The 23,167-nt window shown below is 36.9% G+C and overlaps 1 protein-coding gene across 1 annotated transcript in view; it reads left to right on the forward strand.

The window, feature by feature from the left end:
• Positions 1-22,053, forward strand: part of PTPRD (protein tyrosine phosphatase receptor type D) — a 402,643-nt gene extending 380,590 nt beyond the window's left edge. Inside the window, exons 31-37 of the mRNA XM_029920345.1 lie at positions 8,332-8,617; positions 9,057-9,235; positions 9,846-9,972; positions 11,426-11,551; positions 14,746-14,900; positions 17,835-17,970; positions 19,684-22,053. Coding sequence (XP_029776205.1) covers positions 8,332-8,617; positions 9,057-9,235; positions 9,846-9,972; positions 11,426-11,551; positions 14,746-14,900; positions 17,835-17,970; positions 19,684-19,752 — 1,078 coding nt within the window. The 3' untranslated portion in view covers positions 19,753-22,053. The remainder of the gene's footprint in view (positions 1-8,331; positions 8,618-9,056; positions 9,236-9,845; positions 9,973-11,425; positions 11,552-14,745; positions 14,901-17,834; positions 17,971-19,683) is intronic.
• The last annotated feature ends 1,114 nt before the right edge of the window (positions 22,054-23,167 follow it).

Genomic DNA, 23,167 nt, shown 5'->3' on the forward strand with positions numbered 1-23,167 from the left:
CATTGTAGCTGAACTGTAGTATCCAGTCAGATTACGAGCTGGTATATGTACAAAATGCTCACCAAGATTTTCGGTTCATATTTTACTGTCTTTCCTCCCAACTAAATGATCTGTAAAATCTCCTAATTCTATGGCCTTTTTTTGCCAGATCATTGAAGTATCAGTAAAGGGTTAGCATTAACACTCCACCAGATTAATCAGAAAAGCCAACTTTTAAGCAAATCCTCAGAATGATTTTAGTACAAAACAGCCCCCTTATGCCTTTTAATGTTTTCCTTTTGCACATTACTACCGTATCGCATCACGGGACATTAAGCATATTTCAACTCATGGGATGAACTCAATCATGTTTTTAGAAATTGAAAACAAATGTTGTAACTGGATGAGTGATAATATTGAAGTAATAACAATTTCCTAGTAGGCGTACTTGTTCAATGGATTGCATAGTCTTTAGCTTGTAAACACTGGAATGTCTATCACTGACTGAAACTGTTTTTCTTGTTGTTGCTGTTGTTGTTATTGTTCATAAGGCAAAACTTGTCAATAATTGGGTTTGCTTTGGTGGAATCATTGTCCTCACTGGATGTTGGATTTATTTCAGGGTAAACAGAGACCAATCTAATGCTAGACTTGATTTAACAGTGCTATCCTCTTCCCTTTTTGCTGGAATGTTCTGTAACATAATAAATGTACTGAATTGTGCTGGCCTCAGCCTGAAGCACGGGGTTATGCACTTTTTTTTTAAAGATATTTAGAAAAATCTGTCTCTATGCTTGGCAACTACTCTGACAGAAAGCAGATAAAAATAAGGGTGGTTTATCAGTTTTGCTGTTCTTATCATGTTTCAGGTTGAAGGCTGTTGAAATGATGAAAAACAAACAGCACTAAATAGGGTTCCGTTATTATTGCTGCTATGGGGAGCTGAGTTTTTCAGGATCAAAGAAAAATGTATTTGCTTTTAGAACACAATCCTTCATTTTGAGAGGTGCATTGCACTCAGATACTGATGGGTGAAAAATAGAGCAAATTGGAGAAGGAAGTGAAATATGTGCTGTTGTGGGAACTTGGAAATTTAAACAAAAGTAGGCTGGCATACTTCTAAAAGCTCTGAATTTTCAACGTTCAGTTTCTTATAAAAGAGGATGGTGCCTGAGGTTTGTTATTTCTGAGCAACTGGAGTAGAGCATAAACATAGGTTTTCTTCCATCTCATCAAATTTTAAGAGTCCCCTTTATCTTTGTAAACACGTATCAAAGTAATATTCCCATGCCAGAGGCTTTGAGGAATGTTCCTGTGTATGTCATTGATCTGGAAAAAGCGCCTTCATATTTTTAAACTTTTATTTTTTAAACCTAAGTTGATCCCTTCCTATTTCCCTGGCATGGAAATTGCCACAACACATTGTCAAACACAGTACAGTCAAGAAGGCTGTCCTTCCCCTCAAGGAGATTGGCAACTGGTACCAAAAAAATAACCAGATAGCAAAACTGAGGTAACGTTTTTGCTGGTAGAGAGGGATAAATTTCCACTGGGATCCAAGGAGGAGTAAACCAGGGGGGAGTCTTGGTCGAGGATGCAGCATGAGAGGATTCTGACGTAAGAGGATTCTTAAGGGAAGCTAGATATCAACAGGTAGACCTAATAAAAGGAAGGAAGGGCGAACATAAGCAAAGCCTGAGAAAGCTTTAACCATATTTAATTTTCCTGGAGCTTGGGAAAGCTATGACTCTTGTAATAAAAGTTATTGCCTGACAGCCATGCAGTTTCAACTAGATAAAGGCAAACAGACATTCTTAGATGTACAAGGCATCAAGAACAACATCTCAATGCACACTTTACATAAAACATTCAAAGACATACCAAAGTAAAGATGTATCAGAGTAAAGAACTCAAGAATTGATGAGGCTATTATGCTATAAATATTTACTGAGTGCCTACCATGTGCTGAGACATCAGGGAAGTGGTGAGCAAGACCAACACTCCTTTCCTGATGGGGATTACAGTTTAGCAGGAGAATTAGTAAGTAACCATATGAATAAATACATAATTATAAATCTCAATAGCTGCTGTGAGGTAAATGTATGGTGTGCTGGCAGAGCATTTTTGAGGAATTTATATTGATTTAAATGGCTACCTATTATGGACTGAATTGTGCCCCTTAAAAATTGGTCTTTTGAAGCTTTAACTGACCCCCCCTGTAATGTGACTATATTTGGAGGCTAGAGTGCTGTCTCTGTGCACATGCACAGGGAAAAGACTACTTGAAGTCACAGCTAAAAGGCTGCTATCCTAAGCCAAGAAGAAAGGTCTCAGCAGAAAAAAACCCTGATGGCACCTTAATCTTGGACTTCTCACCTCCTCAACTGTCAGAAAATAAATTCCTGTTGTTTAAGGCACCCTAGAAGACTCACACAATACCTAAAAGGACAAGGAATGGTTTGCTGAGTGAAGAAGGATGGAAAAGCTTTCTAAGAGAGAATGTCCCAATAAAGTTCCTGGAATAGAAAGTAGCTTAGCCTATTTGAGTTAGCTAAATGAAAGCCAAGGTGGATGGAAGGCAGTGAGGGAAAAAGGGCAGTGCCACATATTTATTTTCCATCTTAAGGGCTGTTTATAACATTTTTATTAAATACATAACTTTAACAGGAATTCTTTAAAATAACTGTTTGGTTTGTTTATAGTTCTCTGGTGTCTCTTCACACTCTTATAAAGATACCAGTTTTGCTGGGTAAAGGCCGCATCATTATGACCTTATTTAACCTTAATTATCTTCCTAAAGACCCTATCACCATCACATTGGGGGTTAAGGCTTCAACATATGGATTTTGTGGGGACCCAGTTCAGTCCATAACAGATGTCAGTTTACTTTTATTTTGTTGTTGTTGTTTGTTTGTTTGTTTGTTTACTTATTGTGAGAGACAGACAGAGAGAGAGAGAGAAAGAGGCAAGCACACAAGCAAGAAGTTGCAGAAGGGAGAGAGAATCCTGTGCTGGGATGCAAGACTCTCACGAACTGTGACAGACCATGATCTGAGCCAAAATCAAGAGTTGGACACTTAACTGACTGAGTCGCCCAGGTGCCCCATAACAGGTGTCAGTTTAAATGACACTTCCTCAACAGTGTTTGGCCAGCATGCTATATATTTACTTCATAGCAGTTGTTGGACATTTGTAATTACATATTTATTCATATGATTACTTACTGCCTAATTTTCCTGCTAAACTGTAATCTCTATGAGGAAAAGATCCTGTTGACTTTGCTTACCGCTTCCCTGATGTCCTAGCACATGGTGGGCACTCCTTAAATATTAGCCTGTAGAGTCTTATGAGAGCTTGTAGCAAATGTGGATGGAAAAACAAAGTAATGAGCAACTTCTTGTCTGTCCCTGGCTGGTGGTCATGGATGAGTTAGGGCAGTCAACAGGTGCTGCAATGTGTAACAACCAGCGCTGTGGGGGGGAAACAAACATTTGCCAATTTCCTCAATGTACATCCTACCACTGTGGCTGATTTCAAAGTACAAATGCGACATCACTGAATGCAAAGCTCAGGAGAGAGGCTCAGTAGCACATCATCATATAATAGTTTCACCTCAAGAACATAAATACAAAATAATTAGCAGTGTGTTTTGAGTATAGCATTTATTTTTAATACATTTATGCTAAATTTCTGAGAATTTAGCAGTTGGCTTCTGCTGGCCCCAGCACACCATGGATGGATAGCTGAGTAAAATTGTAGAATTTGAAAGTACAGAAATTTATAATTTATTACTGTACAAGGCAGGAGGAGAAAACAGTCCAAACTGATTCTTAAATTTTAGACCTGAAAATCAAGGAAAGAGAGAGGGAAGAGCAGATTTGAGCAGAGAAGATGCTGATTAATCTTGGAATTTATTTATCTCTAAAGAAACTTGAGAATGGCTTGAAATATAGGTCTCCACTTAGGCTCAGACGAAAGTCTATCACTTTAGGAAACATCTCTTTGAAGATTATTGCTGAATCATGAAGGAGAATGAGAGAAATGAGAGCAGAACATTGGGGACATTATCTACATTTTGGCGTCTGGCTAAGGTATGTGAATTAGAGCAAGAGATACAGATGGAAAAATCCAGAGAAGCATGAGGATTATCAGTCCAGGAATTAAACAGAAAGCAAGGAAGAAAGGCTTGTTAGGGAAACTGCATTCAAGATTGTTGAACACTAGTAAAGGAATGCGTAGAGGGGTGGGCCACAAGAAAGGCACCATTTTTTTCTGATGCAATTGACAGAAAGCAGTGTGAAGCAATGGCAGCACCATGGAATGTGGTGCTGAAGTTCAACATCTAACAACCTACATCTGAGCCCCTCTTCGGCCATTTATTATTAGCTATGGGACTTCAAGGCAGTTCTTAAATGTTTTAAATCATAGAAGGGAAAAGGGAACTGACAGACATTTGCTGAATGCCTCCAGGGAACCAAGCACTGTGTTTGGAAGGCACTTTACTGCCATCTCATTTACCATGACAATATATGTAAAAGTAGAATGTTCTTTAAATGTAAGATATTATTCATTGGATATATGAGGAGAATGGGGAGAACAGCTTGAGGGGGTAGATTAAAGCAAGATGTTGAAAGCCTAATCTTAAATGATCCGGCAGTGATTCTATCATAATTTTCTCAACATTAACATTACCTATTCCTTTTGTCAGCTGCAGAGGTAGAATTTTAAAATGCAGTTTGTACCTACAAAGTAATTCTGTCTTCCTTTATGTTTGCAAAACACTTGGCATGTTTAATTCAGCCTTAAAACTCACTAAGTAATTAACTAGAGTTAATGATCACTATCACGATTGAAGAAAAAATGGGAAAGCAGTCAAGAGTTTAAGTGACTTTCTCAAAGACACTCAGCCATTGGTATCTGGAAAAAGTGTGTTCAAATTCATGATCTTACTTCAAGCTAAGAAACCTCTTTAACATTTAAATCCTCAAGAACTCTTCCTTCTAAAGAAGAAGTAACACATAAATTAAAAGGGTTCATTCCTTCCCTATATTCCATATGAATAGCAAGATTGAGCAATTAACAATATTTTGAATTTGGGGAGAAGAAATACATTTTGCACAAATCATAGCCTTTCTTCTGTCTCCTTTCCCCATAGTTTGTAATTTAGTCTCAGGCACATATTTGATTTGGGGGGAAATCACATCCTTACCATCATGAAGAGGTTGCTACTGTTTGAATCTGAAATTATTCCTACCAATTTTCCAAGATTCTATGGTATATTTCTGTCAGAATATAGATCCATGCATCCAGATGTTTGGATGAGATGGTTTCCCATGTTTTGGGAAAATATCCCTGCCATTCTCTAGAACTGACTTAATTACGGCTCAATTATAAGACTCATAGCTGGTTTCCACTACAAAGAATTGCATGAAGTTGTATCCAAGTAGAAACAATGCACAATTAGGATGAAGACAAGAAAAACAACACAGAGAAAAAAGATACTACTCATGGTCTTAGAACCTCCTAATGTGAGGGCTATCCTCTTTCTCCAGGTAGTCTTACTTAGTTTCTTTTAATTGCACTGTGAAGCCAGATCAGAAGACCCAGACACAGAGACCTCTCAAAGCATTTTCCTTTCTCCCTGTTCCCTACCACACACTGTGGAGCAGTCTTCAGGCCTTCTCTGCGTATTTCTGAACCTTTGTCAAATGTAGGCTTCTTTTCACTAACTGAAGAGTCCCACTTCCTCAGTAGACTTAACAAACATGGATAGGCTGCTCATTATATAAAGCTTCTGATGCCAATCACTGATTTATTTTCTTATTTCACTAACATTATTGAGCATCAATTGCATGCGTGGTTTAGGACACAAAAAGGTAACAGAAAAGTCAGTGCCTGCTCTCAGGATATGCTCCATGATTTGTGGATGATGACCCTACTAGACTAGTTAATAATATGATGTGACTGAGACTGTAATGGGGTGGCATTTGACACACCACTTAAGTGATCTGGAACAGAGGGTGATTAATCCACCTAGGGATTGAGGGAGTGGGGTGATGGGGAGTATCGGGGGAAACTTGTCATCTCCCAATTTTATTAGTAGAACAAACTAAATAAATGGGACTTTGTGGATTTCGGTGTATCAGATTTCTAATTGTGTGCTGAAAAAAAATGTCTGTCACTCCAAGGACTCTTTGTCTCCAGGGGCTTTTGCATTACATCGAGTCACTTTGTGGTTAAACCTTGAATGCAGTCTTGGAATAAAAATCCAGAGGCTCTCTGACTAAATACTAACAGTCATTTTGTTATGTCTGACAGGACATAAAAAATAAGTAATTTTTAAATAGTGGTCCTATTGTATGCCTGCTTACCCTAGTCTACAAACTTCAGGGCCTCTGTATGGAAGTTAGATTTGATCTATAATGCTCAGTAGTCAAATGAAGGTATTATTTGTTACAAAATCCTCACTTACTACTTAGTAGCCACTTAGCACTAGAGAGAAATTGCCATTTCAGTTGAGTCAAGTACCATAGTGCTCGCTAAGGTCATCCATTTGCAGTTACGGTAAATTCCTTGTTCAAATGCCTCACTAGGCCAATGAAAATTTTCACATGTAACTCCCAAAGCCCATAGGACTGACTACAAAGGCCTTTTTTTTTTCTCTTTTGCTGTTTTAGCCTTGTCAATTCCCCATCCTTCCTGTCCTTCAAGTCCTGGTTCAAATGCCACTCATCCACAAAACCAACACATCCTGTTTTTGGTTTGTTTTGTTCCTCTTTGTCCATTGGTATAAATAGTTAAGTAACCTATTACTTCATTGATAGATGTTGAGCTCTTTAAAGGTAGGATCTAAGTCATTTTTAATGTTGTATCCCACATGTTACTTAACAAAGTACTATTCATTGAATGAAGAGAAGGATAAATTGATGGGCAGATGGACAAATAAATGAACACAAAGATACACAAATGAGAGGAAACAGTGGCATGTAGCTAATGAAGGAGACTGTTGCTTAGTATCTATGGTGGTGATGTATAACTATTCCTGTTAATTCATTCTATTCCAGCCAGGTAAATATCCATGATCAGGAGGAGAAAAATATTATGGTTTAAGCCATACTTGACACATAAATGGACTCACTCTAAAGAGTTTGATAGGAGACAAGCAAGGCTTACCTAGAGATTTAAGAATACAGATGTGTTATTTTGCTAGTATTCTTTTCAACACTTGAGGACATTCCAATGTTTCAACCACCTGACTCTGTAATCCAGTTCAGTAAATTAGATTGTCTTCTTGGAACCGTGGATCTTGTTTTGGAGTTTTGCTCACTCTCACCTTCTCTTCTTTGAATCAGTTTCCACCAACTGGAAAATGACCCATAAGTCCAGAAGTAATGGAGTTTAAAAAATGCCTCAGAGCTGCTTCAATAACAAAGATTGAGGCTTTTATTTTCCCACACAGAATGCTTGAATTTCACCTAGAAATTCAAAATATGTTCAGCTCTGGAAGAGAAGAAAAAATCGCCTCTACTCTCTAGTGATTGTTTTTTATTGGGAATATATTTCCATTGAGAATTACCTGCACCTTTTTTTCATGTGCTATAGCAGTTCAATATTTTAATTATATATTTCCCACTAAGTTGGTTTTAGAACTTCCTGGCTGCATTTTAGAATATGAAATATTTCAAATTGAGTGATTTTCTAGTTTTTATCTCACAGATTGAACTGAAATAAATGGAGAAGCTTTGCCAAAAGATATACTCTAGTTAGTTCTTAACCAATGTATAAAATACCTTTTAATAAAAACAACCTAAATGTGCTTTTTAAATAACAGTTTCAAAATAATGTGACATTATCTTTATGTGACATGATCAAGGATCATAGTCATTATGGGTTTATATTTTGAAACCAAATTAATTATAGTTTGGGGCACCTGAGTGGCTCAGTCAATTAAGCGTCCGGCATCGGCTCAGGTCATGATCTTTACGGCTCATGGGTTTGAGCCCCGCGTTGGGCTCTGTGCTGACAGCTAGCTCAGAGCCTGGAGCCTGCTTCTGATTCTGTGTCTGCCTCTTTCTCTGACCCTTCCCTGTTCAAGCTGTCTCTCTCTGTCTCTCAAAAATAAATAAAAAGTATTAAAAATTCTTTTAAAAAATTATAGTTGGTATTTGATTCCCTACCCTCTAGTAATTTTGACTTGATAATACTTTTTATTTTAGAGTACTCCAAAATAATCCCAATAGCTAGTTGAAAAGAATTAATGGGTTTAAAACTTAGTTAATAGGAATGAAAATCATTTTTATGTGTTTGTTTCCTGGTAGATTTATTTGGGTTTTTCTTTTGTTTTTCTTGTAGTGCGGGAGTTGGCCGGACTGGCTGTTTCATCGTAATAGATGCCATGTTAGAAAGAATAAAGCATGAAAAAACTGTAGATATTTATGGCCATGTAACTTTAATGAGAGCCCAGAGGAATTACATGGTTCAAACAGAAGACCAATACATCTTTATCCATGATGCACTGTTAGAAGCAGTGACTTGTGGAAATACCGAAGTGCCAGCTAGAAACTTGTATGCCTACATTCAGAAGCTGACACAAATAGAAGCAGGAGAGAATGTCACAGGAATGGAGCTTGAATTTAAGGTAAGATATTGGATGTGATGTGGTAATTCAGAAGCAAGTCATTCTGGCATTCTCTCTGAGTAGCTGCCTCACTTTCTTAACCTCTCAAATTTGTGAAGTTACAAGATTCACTTGACCTACTCAGGTGTCTGACTATAAAACACATTCTTCCTCTTTTCCTTTTCTCTGTCCTTTTCTTCCTAACAATACCTCAAGCTCTTTTGTACCCTAATTTAAACGGAGAGATCATACTCTCAGAACATATTTAAAAAATCACTAGACTATATGGAATCATTTGGTAGAAGTGAAAAGCAGGGCAGTTTGAAGAGTCCTTTGCTTTAAAATAAACAAAAGCTTTACTCTAAAGCTTTCTCTAAAGAGGAAATCTTGGGTACACTACAATCTAACCATAGGCTAAAATTATCTTTGTCAGATTTTTTTCTTTTTTTCTATTTAACAGCGTCTGGCCAGCTCTAAAGCTCACACCTCAAGATTCATCAGTGCCAATCTTCCATGTAATAAATTCAAAAATCGCCTTGTTAATATTATGCCATATGAATCCACAAGGGTATGCCTGCAGCCTATTCGAGGAGTAGAAGGATCTGATTACATCAATGCCAGTTTTATTGATGGATACAGGTATATACTCTTGTTCCCCTGACAGTCCAAAGCCTTGATATTTACATGTGCCCTAGTTTCATAGCCAGAATGAATTTCATCTCCATTCAAAGCATCTTCTTTCTGCATAGGTCAGCATTCAGTCCCTTGGCATTTGTTTTTTATTATTTTTGGTAGGAGTAAGATAGAAGCAATCATGGAGTCTTTATTCTGGCCTTCTGCACTCTTCTTTCAGAAGCCATTTGGATGTGGAAAGAGTTAATACAGAAGATTTATTTCATAAGTTTAATAAATTATGTAAGAGTTTTTTTTCTACAAAATGAAGCCACACCAGTGTTTCTTCAGTGATTTGTATGATACATAAAGCTGAGCTATTAGCATTGCACTAAAATTTAAATAATAATGATGAAGATGTACTTTGTAATATTAGCTAAGCAATTTCTTTTGCAAAGTCCCCCAAATGGATTAAGCATTCTTAATTGAATGCACAATCTTAATGGACATTTACTGCAATTGCAATGATAATATGTTTTCAGTTTTCACCAGTGAGTTTGAGGTTTACCTATCATATGTGAACCTTTCCGTGTTCTTTGATTACTTTAACATGCTGTTTTTATTCTCTATTATTCAGACAGCAGAAAGCCTACATCGCTACCCAGGGGCCCTTGGCAGAGACCACTGAAGACTTCTGGCGGATGCTCTGGGAGCACAATTCCACCATCGTCGTGATGCTCACCAAGCTGCGTGAGATGGGCAGAGTGAGTGTCTTCTCACAGGACATTCACCATAAAGAAATGATGATTTCATTTCAATAACCCAGCATCATTTCTTTGAAATGCAGAGTTCTCTGGTCACATTCTGGGCCATTCATTAGTCTTGTGTTGGTTTTAACTTGCAAAGCCACATCAAGGTCTTTAATTTTTGTGTTTTGGAGAAAGATCTAGTATTTTGTTTCAAGTGAAGCATAATCATAGGAGCAAATAAGCAGATGCCCTTGTTTGACGTAGGTCCTAATTCTCAGCACAGTCTTTTTTCTTTTCACTCTGGGAAAGCTGGAGTTTCATGAGCAAATGTGCCCTCATTTCTCAGTGGGAAGGAACTTGACTTCCTTACATCTGTGAAGTGAATTCTTACTTGCTCACCCTCTACTCTATGTTGAATAGTTACATAGTTTTTCCAAGGATATAATCTGGTAATCTCAGTTCTACTTTATGAAAATGATTATTCTGAAAAATACATAAAATAGTATAAGGGGCACTTGGGTGGCTCAGTTGGTTAAGTTCCTGACTCAACTTCCATTCAAATCATGATCTCGCAGTTGTGGGATCAAGCCTCCATCAGTCTCCTCTCTCTCTCTCTCTCTCTCTCTCTCTCTCTCTCTCTCTCTCTCTCTCTCTCTCTCTCTCTCTCTCTCTCTCTCTCTCTCTCTCTCTCTCTCTCTTTCTCTCTCTCTCTCTCTCCCTCTCCCTCCCTCCCTTCCTCATAAAATAGTATAAATAGTATTAGAGATACCTAAGGAACTACCACTTAGATTCAATAGATAACAGCATTTTGCTATATTTGCTTAAGATATTTTCTTTCTCTCTTCTTTGTATAAATTAAATGGTAGAGATAGATATAAAACCCATCACTTAAACCCCATAAAGAGAGCGAAAAAATGCCAAACTAAGAAAGTAACTTGACTATTCTGACTCTTTAGAGTTGACACTGCACGATTTAGCCAAATCATTAAAACTGCCTGGACTCCAGTTTCCTCATCTGACAAAGAAGACTGGACCAGATCAATATAGAAGTTTCTGTCTGCATTCACACTTGATGGTTCTATTTATTCCATAAGACAGTGATGCAAGTCTGCTCTGGTAGTTCAATGCATGATTAACAGGGTCAGAATTATATCCAAGGACTAGTGTCATTATTTGGGGAACTTGTAGGTATGAAGACACTTACCCTATCAAAGTATCCAACTGATGTGTATTTATAATCTACTGTATGCTAATTCTGTGCTTGGTGCCATGGGCAAATGTTAAACCACATAATTTCCCTCTTCTCAGGGAACTTATGGCTTCAAAGAGAAAACACGTAACATGCAATTGGAATGGCCTTGAATGTTGAACTTTTATAATGATAGAAAGAAATATGTAGATTGATAGATGACAGATAATACTTTATTTGTACTTAGTATAATTTGACATTAATCCCCTCTCCTTTTAGGAGAAATGTCACCAATACTGGCCAGCAGAACGATCTGCAAGATACCAGTACTTTGTTGTAGATCCCATGGCTGAATACAACATGCCACAATATATCTTAAGAGAATTCAAGGTCACAGATGCCAGGGTAAGTTGGCACAATCTTATGCTCTTAACCATTAGATGAAAAGTGGTCTAAAATGCATTTGGGGGGGGGGGTGGTGCCTGCATGGCTCAGCTGGTGTCCAACTCTTGATTTCAGCTCAGGTCATGATCTCATAGGTTCTAAGATCGAGCCCCACATTGGGCTCTGTGCTGACAGCACAGAGCCTGCTTGGGACGCTTTCTCTTCCTCTCTCTCTGCCCACACATTTGTTCTCTCTCAAAATAAAGAAGCATCTCTGGAGAAACATCTGACAAGTGACCATACTATCCCAAAGTGTATAGAACTAACTGACCTTGGAAGACTATTTTGTTTTTTAATATAAGAGTAACTTTTCCTCTGTCTAGCAAGTGTCCTCACAAGCAGGCTTGGCTTCCATTCAAACATAACATCTGGCAGCCCAACTTTGGGGATATACTTGGTGAATGTGTGTCCTGGGAAGCATTTACTGATTGTAAAGGCTGTGCTTACATTCACTTTCTTAGATCATTCTCTTTGGAGCTTTTTTTGACTTCTTCCTTACTTGAGACTGTAAATATGTTGTTGTTTTCCAAAGCCCTTTAGGTCATGTGGGCTTAGAGGTTAATTTGGTATGATTTTAAAACTGCAGAGCAAATGGCATTCTTTAGAAGACTCTGACAAGCTTTGCACATTCTAATTTGATTCCTGGCATGGATTATTCCTCGGTGTGCTAATGTATCTGTCCATGAGAGCTGTGCACCCATGACCCTTATTGGCTAATTTTCATTCTGCATTTCTTATCTAGATTGCTGAGTCCAAGGTTCAGCCCTGATGTAAGATGTTCTATGCATAAACTTTAATATCCTTGCCTTTGGCCACTTTCAAACCATGATTACAAACATATCTTAGGAGAGAGCAGGGTCAGCCCAAAGCCTTGCTTTGTTTTTAGAATTGTCACAGTAGGTGGGTTGAATAAAACTCCAGGATAGAGGTATTTACTTGATCTACTGTTTTTTTTCTGCCAAGCAGCTTTCCCAACCAAGACTCATGTTTAGAGATTGTCTGCTAATCCCCAAAGCTGTGCCCTGGCTGTTGGCCTACAGTGAAGGTGAAATTGGTTAGCAGGCTGGTTGGCCAGGTGACAAACATGTTAATCCCAGAAGGTCTGAAATCTTAACTACTCTGAAGCTGACCATACTCAAGATAGCAGTTAAGGCCATAGGTTGAGATTTTTTGAGGTGCCCAATTAAGCATGCTTTGGCAACCCACCCCATTGCTTAAAATACATACATACATACATACATACAGTATGCCCTTCAGAATTTGAAGATAAATATGTGAGTGAAAACTTTTAAGTACATTCCAAGCAAACTCACTAACCAGTTCTGATTGTAAAGACGGCGGTCAGGCCCTTCAAATAGCAAACACACCTTCTTTACTATTCCTCACTTACCCAATTAAAAATGATCACAAAAAGCAGAAGAAATATTAAAGTATGAACTTATTCAAATTCCATTTTTTTAAAGGCTCCCTGTGACTTTATAATTTTCTTAGCTGCAATAGCATTTGCTGTTTGTGCTCCTAGTGTGTTTCTAATATGAACTCAGCAGTTTAGATAGTGAGTTGGCACTTGGAAGACAGTATTGTTAAACAGGTAATGAGTCAGCTGGTCTCTCCTCCAAATAGTAAGGGTTTGTGCACATGACCTCTTCTTGCTGCTAAAAGCAACTATAGTCAGAAATGAAATCCCCAGGATACTTAGAGGAGGACAAATCTGCATTGCCTAGCCTTTGGCTTCTTTCCTGTGCTTTCCAAACCTTTTCCAGAAACAGAGGGAAGTAAATCATGCTTCCATGGTTACCATCCATAAGTTAGTTATGGGGCCAAGCAGTTATTTTCATATTCTTCTGTTCCCACAAAGTTAATATGATCTTCCTGTTTTATCAAATGATGACAGTCAGGAATATGCCCTTTTCCTGTGGAAAACACAGGACTAGTTGATGTATGTTCATCTCAAGCTAAGCCATCCCCTCCCCTCAATCTGATTAAATGAGAAAGATTGGTTCTCTGTCTATTAAACTGGAATCTTGGAAACATACACAGCCATGTCCAAAGCCATTTAAAGGAGAAAGAGGTGTTACAAAAATGGAAAGGAGGAACAAGTTGAAACCTTAACTGGGAGCAGAACCTCTTCAAATGGGATCAGTTTTTCCAACCTTGAAGTTTGGATTCTCTTCCTCTCAGTGGATTCAGAGAAGAAAGTTGATGGGCATATTCTTATTCCTACAATTAAAGAAAGGGCCCCTTCTGCTTTTGTTGTGCTTCTGAAAACACTGTTCTAGCAGGTATCATAAGCACATGAAGTAGCTCTTTCTTATATCATTTATACTTCATGAGCCAGAGCAGTTTTGCCTAATCACTTTAAAGATTCCTCTTATTTTCAACTTGTTTTCTTCCATTGGTCTGTCTGTTAAAGCCCACCACAGTACCTAATTCCTCTGGTCAGCCAAAAAAGCTCTTTTTCAGAATAGAATGTTTATTTGCTAATCATCTGTTTTGTCTCCTTGAGGGACGCTTTACTTCCTTCCCACCCAACAGCACAGTTGTATAGCACATGCCATGTACACTCCCGTGGCTAGAAAGTGTATGCCTCTTAGCTATGTGGGCATCCAGGTTAACATCTACCCAGTTGGTGCCAGATCCTTTCAGTGTCACTATTTGTTATTTGGCAATGCTAGATAGAAGGAAGCGCAGCAGAGGGCAAGTTATCATGACAATAGCAAAATTTCTGGTCTGGATGACATGCCTAGATACTTCCTTCAATATTAAGTTATTGGTTTCTGAAATTTTTTAAATAAGTATATATATTCCACTTTGGTTTTGAAGGCAAAATTTGGATCATGGAAACATTTACTAATATCGGAACTAGATGGCTTTTTACAAGTACCCAGGTTTTTTTTTGTGTGTGTGTGTGGGCATTGCCAGACTGAAATTTCAATTTAAATATATGTAAATATACAGTGTTAATAACAGTAAGATACATATGTGACTAAATTTCTAGTTAAACATGTTTCTAATTCAATTCTCCGCCCTCCCCGCCTCTTTGTTTTTCTTTCTGGAAAAAAAAAAACCATTATTCCTGCTGCTGTGGTCTGTACACTGGCTGGATCTTCCTGGCATCTTCCTCTGTGGCTGGGTTTGTGGCTTTCTTTGTAAAGGACGGACAGTCCCGAACAGTGAGGCAGTTTCAGTTCACTGACTGGCCAGAGCAAGGAGTGCCAAAGTCTGGAGAAGGATTTATTGACTTCATTGGCCAAGTACATAAAACAAAGGAGCAGTTTGGCCAAGATGGGCCCATTTCAGTCCATTGCAGGTGAGCTAAGCATGAAGAATGATGAGTTTCCATTTGTGATGAATGTGATAACTTTGAAAATATGTCTTGTTGTCTATTCATTGTCAGTACAAGCTTATTGTAGTGAATCAGCATAATTGATATTTTATTCTCAGAAAGATAGTGTAAAATCTAAAGCAAAGTCTCATGGCTCTTTCTTTCAAAAAAGAGAAAAAAAAAGAAAGAACAGAAAAGAACAAGAGGTAAGATTTTTATCCTCAAATTTTACATCTTGTAACTAAGACCAAACTGTGTTTTCCCTTGCCTAGTTTACCTTAGCAGGAATTGTTGGTATATCCCTTCGTGATAATTTGTTCAGTTAATCATTTCTTACTAGTTTTACTTCCATGGAATTACACTGATAACTATCATTCTCTATCTCATGTTTGTCTTTTTAGGACAACCATAAATAGTTATCAAGCCTTAATGGTAATACTAATCCTGATTAGAATGGTACCTCAGTTAAAATTGCAATTTGCTTCAAAATTGTTGCTATATCAGAAATGAAGCACCTTCAAGTTAATTATTTTCAATAGTTTCCACGGCATTTTATAATTCAAGTCATTGAAGTTAATAGAAATAGCAAGTAAACGGTTCAGAAAGGACACTTACCATAAATTTAATGCTTCTAGAAGTTGTTATGCAGAAACCTTCCAACAAAAGGAATTCACCTAATTTTATTTAAACTAATATATTTTCAGATTCTCACAATTTGAAGTCTCAATTTCTAATCTTCTTATGGTCAAAATCTTAAGAGAGTTTATTGTAGAAATTTATTTTGCTTGAAAAAATGAAAGGGAAAGGAAGGGGGAAGGGAAGTGGGAAAGGAAGGGCAAAAGGAAGTGAAAAGAAAAGAAAGACAAAGATGTCAAATCACGATTTTTAGTGATATGGGAGACAAGCTCTCAAAATAGGAGAAATATTCAGTTTAGGCTTTAAGATACCGGAGTTCTGGCCTCACTTCTGTCATCACTTAGCTCTGTGACTATCTTGATTTCCATTTTCTCAGCTCATCTCTGAGATTCTTTCTAGCACATGATGTTCCCCAGACATGGCATACTCTCTGAGCAGTGGACCTTATTTATTCACATTTCCTTTGTGTGAGTCATCCAGTATCCTTTGATCTAGACAACTAGAAAGCATGTAGGAAACAACATATGACTTCCAATATTCAGACACAGTGGATAGTATAGACTGGACTTAAATTACCTGAGTATTCCCCTTAACTTTCTATATAAATTGCTCAAATGCTACTTCAAACTTTTCAGCATAAGCTATTAAAAAAGGATATATTTAATATATGTTTTTAACTTTAAACATTGCCATAAGGTTAAGTGTATAAATGTGTGTTACTTCCCATTGCTTTTGCCATCACAAAATGATTTAAATACTTCTTTAGTATAAGGAGTTTACCTATGACCTGTTATTCATATATGTGCACACACACGTATGACTTATAGATATTTTCTCTTATCTAGGAACATCCTTAAAATACTATGTACCTCATTTACAATTTATAAAACTTCGTTATGAAGTCAATAAGTTCAGAAGTTATTTTATTTTCTTGAAAGCACCTAGTAGAAATCCAAAAATCCTGTATTTTGATACCTTCAAGCAAACAAATCAAGAATAAATAGACTCTGTAATACCTGGACCATTCAGGAAAAAAAAGATCATAAATCACAGCCTCTCAGGAGTAAGAGAGGCTTTCAAGGTTGAAAGGGGGTTGAAAGGGACCTTCAAGGTCATCTACTCTCTTAACAGAGAACCTTGACTGCTCCTGGACATCTTTAGCCACTTTGTAAAGACTGCCCATGGATTTTAAAGCTGCACTTAACATTTCTGTTTGGGCTCTTTGGAAAATCTAGTTTATAAAAGGACACACTATTTATATATGCCTGTCAGCTACATCCCCAAGTAAATGAATCCATCCATTTTCTACAGCCTGTACCCAAGCGTTACACATGCCGTTTAATTAGGATCCAAAAATGTAGGGATTTTTCAGATTATTCGCTCTTCTCCTCATTACCTAAATCTCCAGATGCTTTCCTACTTTTTAAGAGCACAAAGGCTATGAATTAATTTTCTTCTCTTCCTGCAACATTCTAGAATTATCTTAAAACAATAAAGAAAACAAATTCAAAACCTTGCTAATGTGGCAGAAAGAATCCCAGTGTTTTGGCTCCTGAACATCTAAAACTAGTAGATAAACATAGCTCAGTTTTTTAAGGTTAGAGAACCCTTTAAGAGTCTGTTAAAGTTTTAATTTTCAGCATAAAAAACAAATATATATACATTTACACAATCTGAACATGGAAGACATTCACCAACCCTTCTAAAGAAGAATCCCATATCAAAAAACCTGTAAGAGAATGTGTTTTCTCAAATAAAAACTAATGTCTAAATTTGAATAGTCTATATATGCTTTCTTATTTATTGACATGTCTAAGTGATGAAATATCCTGCATAGATTGTAAGTTACTACAAGTCGTAAATAATACACTAGAAAAATTGAAGCTTATCTTACCTTATCACAATTATTTCATACTTTAAAAATATTAAGCAGGTAAGTTCTACAATTTCAGTACGTGCATAGAGTACTAACCCATATTTGATTTACCCTTGCCTGCATCTATTTATTTTTCAATATTTATGTTTCCTGTCTCTTACCAAAATGGAGTGTAATTCCAGTTGAAAAGTCATTGTGTTGCATAGGACTTAATTATTCCACATTCATCCTCACATTTTACCATGACACGTTATCCTAAGAGCAGTCATTTTGTGAATGCAACACCATATTTTCCTGAACATTGGTGTGAAAGAACCTGATGTTATGTGGAAGCAGGTGCTTCCAAGCAAATGTGATGAAGACTATGAGCATCGCATCCAGTAATGCTGTCTTTGTTATTATGACAGTGCGGGCGTTGGAAGAACTGGAGTCTTCATAACACTTAGCATTGTTTTGGAAAGAATGAGATATGAAGGAGTTGTAGATATCTTCCAGACTGTCAAAATGTTAAGAACACAACGACCAGCCATGGTACAGACAGAGGTGAGAAAAATCTCCATGAGTTTGTCACATCTCAAGAGCCAAATAGGTTTTATTAGCCAGGACTTCATAGAGTCCAGAGACTCTCAGCACCAGAGCAAAATACAGGAAAATACTGTAGGAAAAGCATCCAGTTGCTTAGTACTTTTCAACCTCATTTTCCCCCTCTGTATATGGGATTGACACTTTCAATATTTTACAGTTGTTTTCAAGTTATGTTAGATTATATATTAGGTTGACCCATGATAAATTGTTACTATTTGACCATTTTGGGCCTATTAAAATGGCAGTTTTGTATATAAAGCAGAGTGCCAAGTACAGAGCAGACCCTCAGTCCATTTTACTTCTCTTCTCTTCTAATGATCACTTTACAATATTTGAATCCTGGCTTCAAATATGTAAAGCCCTAAAGACATTAATAGTCCATATTCTGTCCTAATAACTTATAACAACATTCTTATGTTTTTAGAATAATATGAATTTGTGATATAGCCAGTCTAACCTATTGACTATTGATTTCTAATGAGTGAGTGTTTCTTTTCCTCAAAAGGCCACCAAATTATACAATTTATATTCCTAAATTCATTACTCACAATATCTTCCAAATTGTGATTTCAAAATAGTACAAGCATTTGGCTTGCACTGCCCAAAGCATGATGTCGGCCTGACAATCTTAATGGGTGCTGGGGGTAGTAGAGGGAAATTGGACGTTTAAAAACCTTTTAACACTTAGCCAAACAGCTTACTGGGACAACATAGGAAAGCAAACTCCATTTATTTTACATTACCATTTTTATTGTAAAAAAAATGCACATTTAAGCAAAATAGAAACTATCTACTTACAGCCCCATTGGCTACTGAAAATAAGTTTCTTTTATGGCAAAAATTCTACTTTTTCTATCTCTCCAACAATGTCCCAACTTATTCCAATATGACAGTGTTCTTCCCTACCTAAAATAAAAGATGTTTCAAGTTATTCTATTTTAATGTGGGCCTTTCTAGAACAGATAACTAGCAATCACACTGAATTAAGCCAAATGACAGGGGTATTTTTTGGTATAGGCAACTAGTGTTGATGCCATTTTCAGGGGATGAAAAGCTTGAAAGTTCAGAGCCCTCTGTAAATGGCTCTGTGTACCTACTGCTCCTCACCCTTACTTAAATAAGAACATATGAAATGGTGGATAATCCTGATGGCAGGTACTAAGGTCTACTATCATATCTGATATGATTTTTTAATTCAATTATTATTTCAATAGCCCAGAAGATAAATGAATCCAGATTGTCCTCAGGACATGTGTCTGAATTAGGCTAAAGAGAGGCAAATATGTAAACTGAGAATAAGATATCACAAATAAGGAGGTAGTTGTAAAAGACAGCAATGGTATGTTCACATGTTCAGTGGTGGTAATTGTTTGGCACTACTTGGAAAACAGCTCAGACTTGTCTGGAAGATAATGTTCATTCTAGCTGTTACTACTTCAGAATTAGGAGACCATTTTAGTCAAATTGATTGGCAAAGTGAACAAGCACCCCACGTGGCTGATAATTCTTTGCTCACTGAAACATATTGATCATCGGAATGAATTAATTGGTGACAGTAGTGATTTTGCCCCCATCCAGATGTAACTGGTTTTGAAATTTCATTTTCATCTTTCTGTTAAAATATACTCATGGCCCCTTGTTCTGGTTCTTCCCATGCTTGGTCTCCTGCAGGACCAGTACCAGTTCTGCTACCGAGCCGCACTGGAGTACCTGGGCAGCTTTGATCACTATGCAACGTAGAAACCCCTGACCCCCTTTGGGTTCTTACTGCGGGCCCTTCAGTATCCACGGAGTCTCTTCTGAGCCATACAGGGCACTCGAGAAGTCCTTCTTAACTTCTAGCTAACTACCACTTAGTGGAACTATCACACACAAAACAAAATAAAAACAAACTCTTCTGGGTGGACCAAGAATTCACAGTTTAATAATCTAACCTGAAAAATAATAAAGAGAATCCTGACTGACGAGGCATCTGAAGGATTTTATTTACAGATACCTCAAGGATTCAAAATAAAGGGAAGAAGAAATCACAGCAAAGAACCACCATCTTGTTCAGGATTGCTTGTTCAGTGTGAGGAGAAATTGCCAGAGTCCTGCAGTTCGGTGCAAGATGTTTGCCGGTGTGGCTTCTCCTATGATAAGATGGACTCTGCTGCGGCGGCGCCCCTTCCCACCATACTGCTCATAATAACATTTCAGGGGCGTGGGGGGAAATGTTTAAAAAGAAAGTCTTTGATTTAGTTTTTTAGTATTGTAAAGATACTGCTGACCTGTGCTTCATTTTTAACTGTGTAAACTTTTTTTTAACAAAATGTATCATTCGATAAAGTGAATTTTAAAAAAGTTACATAACTCTTCATTTTTTAATTTCCAAATTGTAAGTTTTTTTAAGCTGTAGAACTGTTATCTGTAATATCTTGCTGTAGAAATATCAAATAATTTGAACATTTGCACATTTTTGTGCAATATTCTTAATCTACAGTATTGGTCTTGTCAGATTACTTTTACACTTCAGTTTTGGTTAGTGAGAAAGTACCCATTCTCTCCAAATAGTCAAAGAGAACCTTGTTTTGTTTTGTTTTGTTTTGTTTTTGGAATCAACAGGGAGGCGCAAAGTATAAAGTTGCTGCTAACATATATACATATATATCCATATTTTACAGGGTGTTTATGTATATATAGACAGTGTGTCCACACAAAAAGATAGATATAGCTATCATTCAGTTCTTCCATGATTTTGTTTTGTGTTATTTTTCTTCTGTTTTGTTTTCTGGGTTTTTTTTAAGGTAGAAAAGCTATTACAAATATCTTTTTCAATTTGTTATTAATTTTATGACATGGGTATTTCTTAATATCATAAAATTTTAATTTTAAGGGAAATGAGGAATGCACATCAGTGATTGTCATGCCTCACCCCCTAATTTCCTATCTGGTCTCCCCCCACCCACCTAGTCATATTCACAGATATCCTTTTGTTAGCCAGGCTTCCAACAAAGTTCAATATTTCTAACACTCTCGTGCAATAAAAAATTATTAAATATCTAAGAGGTGTGCATGTGGGAAAGGTCAGTGCATATCCCTTTAGGAGGGGAGAATGTTGTAATATATCAGCTATCAAGTTGTTTAAAAACAATGTATTCAATCGTGTATTGTCTATAGTATGTGCTATGAAACTTGCATTTATGATATGTAACAGGGGCAAAGCCAAACTCATGTTACTCTGTTCAGTCAGAAACATTTTGTGGCATACAGCACTCCTGGGAAGTGCTGTCCTTTGTTTTCTTTTGGTTTTAGTTATGCATTTAGAGTGCCTTATAATTGATGCCTATTTTAATAGCATTTCTTTTTAGCTTTGGTTCCTATTTTCATTAGTTGTTCATATATGTTACTCTTCCAATTAAAGCATTATCTGTTTACCACATGTACAAAAACTCTTTGAATAATATGCATTCCTAGTTTTCAACTACGTTGGGGATGTTAGTGATTGTACCAGCCCAAAGCACTTGGATAATCAGGGCCCTTCCTTTCATGATTGCCAACATCAGGAAAAGCTACTTGTTTTACTTAGAATCCTTTCCAAATCTGTTCTGGAACATTCAGTAACTGCACGAACTTATTTTAGTGATAAATATCTCATTGTCAACTTTGGAATATACTTACTAGTCCATTAGGATTTTTCTAAAAGGGGAAATTGAACAACTATTTATTTTCCAATGTAATTCCAAAGTTTCCAACATAATTGCTATAGGAAGCCATGGATAAATGGCATGAGTTTGCCATCTCTTACATGATTTTAAAGAACCCTCAAAATATCCAAGGAACTCTTAAAGAGTTTTGGTATAGATAAAATATTTTGGTTTAATTTTAGCTTCATTGATGTTCAGCATACAAGGATTTTTATTTTCCACATTTTACCATTACTAGTAGAATGAAATCCAAGAGACCAAACACTTACAAGCATCATATTTGAGCACTTTTGTATAAAAAAAAGAAAGAAAAAAAAGAAAAAATATATAATACAAAAAAAAAAGTATCTAGAAGGCTACCTCAGAATGAGACTCTCTAACCTACATCAGAACCAGAGAAGAATGTGCACTATGTGGATCTGTTGTTGTTTTCTTTTACTTTGTATCTTTTGGAGATTTATCCAAGTGCCAGATTACTGAGTGCTGTGATTTTCATTTAGTGAAACAAAGGGGGTCAGACAGACATGCAGACATGCCATGTTAGACGTGTAGAATATGATGGTGTCTAATACACATCAGAACGACTGGCCAGTGAGCAGTTTCTCTCCCTGAAGTGAAAACTGCCCATTTGGCAAAGGGAAAGAGGAGAATAGTCACAAGAAGAAAATTCATGGGATGCATACCATACAAACGAGGCAGGGATCTTACTGCTTAGGCGCTGTTCCGAGAACTAACTCCCTTTCTGTCATTGATGTGCATTCCACTCTGTGCAACCATTCTAGTTTGATTTTCCCAGGTGAACATCTTTATCTACCATTACTGTAAACTTTCAAGTTTCCAATTATTTTCATCATCATAACCAGTACGGTGCTATTATTTACCTATGTATGTGTAGTTATGTATAATTTTGTAATTAGTTACAATGGTAAAAAAAATCAAAATATATAAAAAGTGATTTGTACAGAACTTTATTTTAGCTCTTTTTTAAAAATGATTTGCATGGTTAGACAACGGCGAGGACAGCCAGGGGAGGGAAGGGCCTCTAGGGAACTTTGCACTTTCTATACCTTTGTACTATGCACTGCCCTATTGATTCTACACCCAATAATGTTATTACTTGAACCCATCTGTAAGAAACTGCTTCAGAAATTCATTTGTGTGTATGTAAATAACACAACATAGACACAGGAAGGGAAAAAATTCTTCAGTAATGTAGAGATTTTTTTTCTTTCCTGTTTATTTTTGGGTTTGCTTTTAGTCCCTCCTTTTTATTTTCAATTCCCTTTTCTTTTTCCTTTATGGGTTTTGATTTCCTTTGGTTTTATGGGTGCCCTGATACTCCAGCAGAGATCAGAAGGCTACAGATCCATCCTATCCATCTGTTTCGTGGCTTTGCCATTCAAGCTTGGAGTGTCTTTACAAAGATAATAACAGTTGTGTTCTTTGCTCTCGTTTTGGATGCATAGACT

The sequence above is a fragment of the Suricata suricatta genome, chromosome 13 (assembly GCF_006229205.1).
Source record: "Suricata suricatta isolate VVHF042 chromosome 13, meerkat_22Aug2017_6uvM2_HiC, whole genome shotgun sequence".
In the NCBI taxonomy this organism is placed as follows: domain Eukaryota; kingdom Metazoa; phylum Chordata; class Mammalia; order Carnivora; family Herpestidae; genus Suricata; species Suricata suricatta.